Below are 5,088 nucleotides of genomic sequence, written 5' to 3'. Positions count from 1 at the left end.
TTGGAATCCAGCCTTAAAGGAAAGTCTATAGAGGTGATGGTGACTACGTCTTGCAAGGTAATCTATGAAGAGTTTGAGCCTGTTGAACCTGAAGAAGTAGACAGGGCTCTCTTAGCTGCTAGTTCGGCCACTTGTGTGTCATGCCCCTTCTGATTAAGGCCTTGCAGGAGGGGATGTGTTGAGTGGGTTTGGGCAATAATAAGTTCTCCTTGAGAGAGGGAGTGGTGCTGCCAGCTCTTAAAAAGGCTCTGGTGCGCCCCCTCCTCAAGGACCATTGATTGACCCAATAGCCTGGACAGTTTCTATCTGATATCCAACCTCCACTTTCTAGGGAAAGTGGTGGACAGAGTGGTTGCATGGCAACTTCAGAAAACTCTGGAATAAGCAGATTATCTAGGCCCCTTTCAGTAGTGGTTCAGTCCAGGTTTTGGACCTGAGATGGCATTGATCATGGTCATAGATGACCTCTCCTGGGAGTGGATAAAAGTAATGCATCCATCCTGGCTTTTCTTGACATCTCAGTGGCACTTGATACCATTGATCATGGTATACTTGTGGCTGGCCTCAGGAATGGGTGGCACTGTATGGTGCTGGTTCTCCTCCCTCCATGGTCAGTTGATGGAGGGAGAGAGATCTAGCCCACATCCCCTACTTTGCAGGGTGTATCAGGGTTCTGTTCTCTCTCTCTCTGTTCAATCTTTACATGAGACTGCTAGGTGAGGTGATTCATTGGTTTGTGGTGAGACATCATCAGTATGCACGTGACACCCAGCTTTATATCTCTACCCCAGGCCTCTTGAGTGATGCTCTGGATATCCTATCCCAGTGTCTGAAAGCTGTTGGGGACTGGATGGTGAAATGAGCTTTGGCTCAACCTTAGCAAGATGGAGTGACTGTGGGTATTTGAACTCCCGTGAGTCACGGTTCTTCCACCTCTGGTTCTGGAAGGGATTTCACTGCCCCAAACAGACCCACTGCGCAATCTGGGGTCCTCCTAGACTCACAGCTCCTGCTCAAAGAGCAGGCAGCAGCAGAGGGTAGGAGAGCCTTTTCATACTTCCGACTGATGTGCCAGTTGCAGCCATACCTGGACCAGGAGGTCTTGCTCACACCAATTCACACACCCTTGTAACCTCTGGGTTAGACTACCTTAACACATTCTACGTGGGGCTTTCCTTGAAGACCATTCAGAAACTCCAACTGGTGCAGAATGTGGTTATGCAGGAAGTAAATGGTGCCAGATATATGACACATGTAACACCACTCCTGTGTGAGCTGCACTGGTTATCGGTATGTTTCTGGGTACAATTCTGGATTCTTGTAGTTACCTGTAAAGCCTACATAGCTTGGGACTGGGGTACCTGAGGATTGTCTTTTTTCAAGAGTCTTTACCCATCCAACTAGGTCAAACATGCTACAGATCCCATCAGCAAAGAATGGCCCTTACTGTATGGAACATCCTCCCTTCAGAGATCAGAATGGCCCCCACCCTGTTAGCCTTTCATAAGGCCTTAAAAACCTAACTATGTTCCTGAGCCTCAGGTGCTGAATGTGCTAAGGGTCTGGTTTTCTGACTATATTGCTAACCAGGTTAAACACCTTGCTCTTATGTATCTTAAACTGAATGCTTTTAATTATTTTTAAATGTTTAAATTTTTAGTTGTAATATATTTTATAAGCTGTAAGCTATCAGATTCATTGACTGAGATGGGCAGTCATAAAAAGGAAACAAATAAAATCAAATAAAACAAACAAACAAACAAACAAAAGTCCAAATAACAAAAACACACCTGGGCAGGAGACAAAAATGGAAGAATAGTCACATAGGATGATAATTCTTTCCCATTGAAAATCCATGAGATTTACAAAAAATTGTCTTTAGGAAAATTCATGTTTTATAATAACTGAAATATTCTACTTTCAGACTTATAATGTTAAAGTACATGGTGATTCTATTCCATATATTTATTACCACTTGAATATCTTATTTATTTATTTAAGAAAAATTATATGGCAAATTTTCATCTTGTATGAAAAGTCCATATCAAATAGCTGCAGCATTATTTTAAAAACTTTTTCAATTTTCATAGCCATCACATACTTTAAGCAAAAAGATGGCTGTGTTTAAATTTAAATTTTGATGAGGTAAGTTTATATATAAGTTTATTCTTGCATTAATGATCCTAAAACTCTTAGTGTGATAAGATTAACAGATTTCAGTTCCACTTCAACAAAAAGTAGGATAGCCTTATCTTTAAAAAGTAGTTAGCTGCAATTTTAGTTTACTGAAAAGACAACATCAAATCTTGAATTATGAATTGGCTTATTTTCATAAACTGTATTGATGAATTGCCGCATTTCAGATTTATATTGAATGCTAAACTATAAGACAGTTCAAGTGAAGGCTTAGAATAATCACATTAGGAATATCCAGAAATGAATGTGGAAATAGCCCATTCATATACATTGAATATTGTTGTAGCTGAATTAATTCCTCAAATTCAGGTTTTTTTATGAGTTAGATATTATGTGTTTTACTAGAAATCAGTTTTAAAAGTGAGGTATCTAACACTGAAGAAGGTATAATTTCCTATGTGAATGTAGATAATATTTATTGTACTAATTATTCAATGTATAATGCTAATGCATGATCTACTGTATAAATTACAATTGAGATGCTGCCCTAATTCTGGCTACTTTTCTCCCATCTTTCTCAGCCTGTCATTCCTATATTTACAAAAAATCTACGAGAAGGATACAGAGCACTCGGGAAAATATGTAAGAAAAATTCAACTTGCATATCTACTCATTGTGCCGAAGCATTTTTTATGGAAGAAAATCATGCTGATTTCAACTGGATTTCTATTTAATTGTGTTTTGACTGTTGATCTTAGATTTAAAAATGTTCTAAAGTTTTTGTTTTCATATATCCATCTATTTCTCCGTCTCTTTTTGGCCTTATTATTTTGGCCTTATTATTTTGTTTTCCTATGTCTTTGCTTCTCTTTCTTTTTATCTGTGATTCTTTTTGTTGTGTTATCTTTAATTTTTTTCAGGTGTACAAAAGTTGTGTAACAAATGCAGCTTTATATTAGCTATAATTTAGTTGCATTTTTAGTTGCATATTTATACTGATGGAAATTAACAAGATAAAATGGCTAATTTTATATAGAATTAGGACTTTGACATTTGCTTTGCATAATGACTGAGGCATGCATTTCTATATAATTAAGATATAACTGCATGGACTTAGTTTCTTTCCAATCAGGGCACTTCGAATATTGTTTAGCCCACACCATGTTGTTGTTGGAACATGACCATATTTTTGATTTGCACACAGGGCCATTCAAATGGTTGTATGAACGTACACGATGGCCAATTGTTCCTATATATGGTGGATTCCCTGTGAAATTTTGCACATACATAGGAGATCCCATTCCTTATGATCCAAATATATCAGCTGAAGAATTAGCTGAAAAGGTAATTTAAATGAACTGCAGAAACTTCAATTATAATATATGTCGTTATTGATATTATTATTTGTGAGTCTTTATACAGTACAAATGTGATATTGTTCAGTTCAGCACTTCATTATTCATAGTGGCTTTTAAAAAGTATAATATGAATGTAGTTTACACATTTTCCAGAGGAAGAAAATAAGTTATTGTAAAAGTTTTTTTCCCCATTCTTTACTCTTTTACAGACCAAAAGTGCAATAAAAGATCTCAGAGATAAACACCAAGAAATACCGGGTAATGTACAAAAGGCACTATTGGAACGGTTAGAAAAACACCCAGAGAAATAATGCCATTCTGATTGTGAAAATGACACCATTCATCCCCACCAAGAAATATAGTGATTTGAGATTTTTTAGAAAAAAAAGTTCACTTCAGTCCCTAAATTTTAATATATGTATATTAAATATGCAAATGGAATATCTATTTGTTGCTTGTTTGTAATTTGAGATTTGTAGATTTATTGTGTATATTTCACATATAGAAAAGGGATATGGGTTTGATGATCTGAACTTCTTCACATAAATATCTTTAGTGATGACCGACCTTTTTCCTGTATTTACATCATTTAATAAATATTGTTCTACTTAAAACTGGAAAAGAAAACTTCTTATCCCTGAAAAAATAAATTCAGTGGAACTCTACTTTTTTTAATAGTACAGAGATGTGTAAATTTATACAAGATTTAATTCAAAATTCATATGTAAGATTCTATTCATATTTTAAACTGATTCAGAATTTGATTTGATCAGATTCAACTATAGCCTATAATGAAGAAACATTAAAACTCTTGCAGCTACTTCATATTTAATGATTAATTCATTAAGGAGGAGAAATAGAGAGACTTAGCAGGATAGGGTGAAAATGGTATCTTCTGTCTACCTACTGCCTGCTTTTGGGCCATATAGGAACACACAGAAGCTCAGATTTGGCCCTGCAGCCATAGTTTGCTGACCACTACTTTAGGCAACTAGCATGGCATTAAAATCAGAACAACAAAATAAAAAAAAATACAGGCTGCCAAGCACCCAAATTTTGCTCATGTGACCATGGAAGTGATGCAGTGCCTGTTACCTCAGGGACTGAGCCTAAGTTTCATTTGCTCAGTGCCACTGTTACTTCAAACAGCTGCTGAATGAATGGTCTAAATTCGAGGATTACTTGTATAAACAATAACATCACAGTTAATCACATATTCTAAATGAGCTATCCTTGAAGAGCATCTGTAGCTTCAGCACGTGCAAAATGCAGTGGTACAACATTCAGGTGTGCTCCTCCTGAATTACAGCTCCTCCACACGTTACACTTCTCTCCTGGTTACCAGTTTGCTTTCAGGGTCAATTGAGGATGCTAGTAATAGCCTACGAAGGTCCTTATGTCATAGGTCTGGATAATTTGAGGGGCTGCATATCCCTGGTTACATCTATCCATCTCATCAGATCTGGCAAAAAGGATGTACTATGGATCCCATGTATTGGACAGGCCTTTTCTCTCACAGCCTATGCCCTTTGGAACATCATTTTCCCCAGACTGGTGCTGTTTGTTTTTTGAAAGTCTTTAAAGCAAGAGTTCC

General features: G+C 36.8%; 1 protein-coding gene across 1 annotated transcript in view; it reads left to right on the top strand.

Annotated features, from left to right (window-relative positions):
- Positions 1–3,912, top strand: part of LOC107284315 (transmembrane protein 68) — a 16,151-nt gene extending 12,239 nt beyond the window's left edge. Inside the window, exons 4-7 of the mRNA XM_029283415.1 lie at positions 1,145–1,290; positions 2,718–2,778; positions 3,341–3,480; positions 3,704–3,912. Of these exons, the coding sequence (XP_029139248.1) occupies positions 1,145–1,290; positions 2,718–2,778; positions 3,341–3,480; positions 3,704–3,805 (449 nt within the window). The 3' untranslated portion in view covers positions 3,806–3,912. The remainder of the gene's footprint in view (positions 1–1,144; positions 1,291–2,717; positions 2,779–3,340; positions 3,481–3,703) is intronic.
- The last annotated feature ends 1,176 nt before the right edge of the window (positions 3,913–5,088 follow it).

Source organism: Protobothrops mucrosquamatus, unplaced genomic scaffold (assembly GCF_001527695.2).
Source record: "Protobothrops mucrosquamatus isolate PMUCROS unplaced genomic scaffold, P.Mucros_1.0 scaffold79, whole genome shotgun sequence".
Classification (NCBI taxonomy): Eukaryota; Metazoa; Chordata; class Lepidosauria; order Squamata; family Viperidae; genus Protobothrops; species Protobothrops mucrosquamatus.
This window is presented reverse-complemented; position numbering and strand designations above follow the sequence as displayed.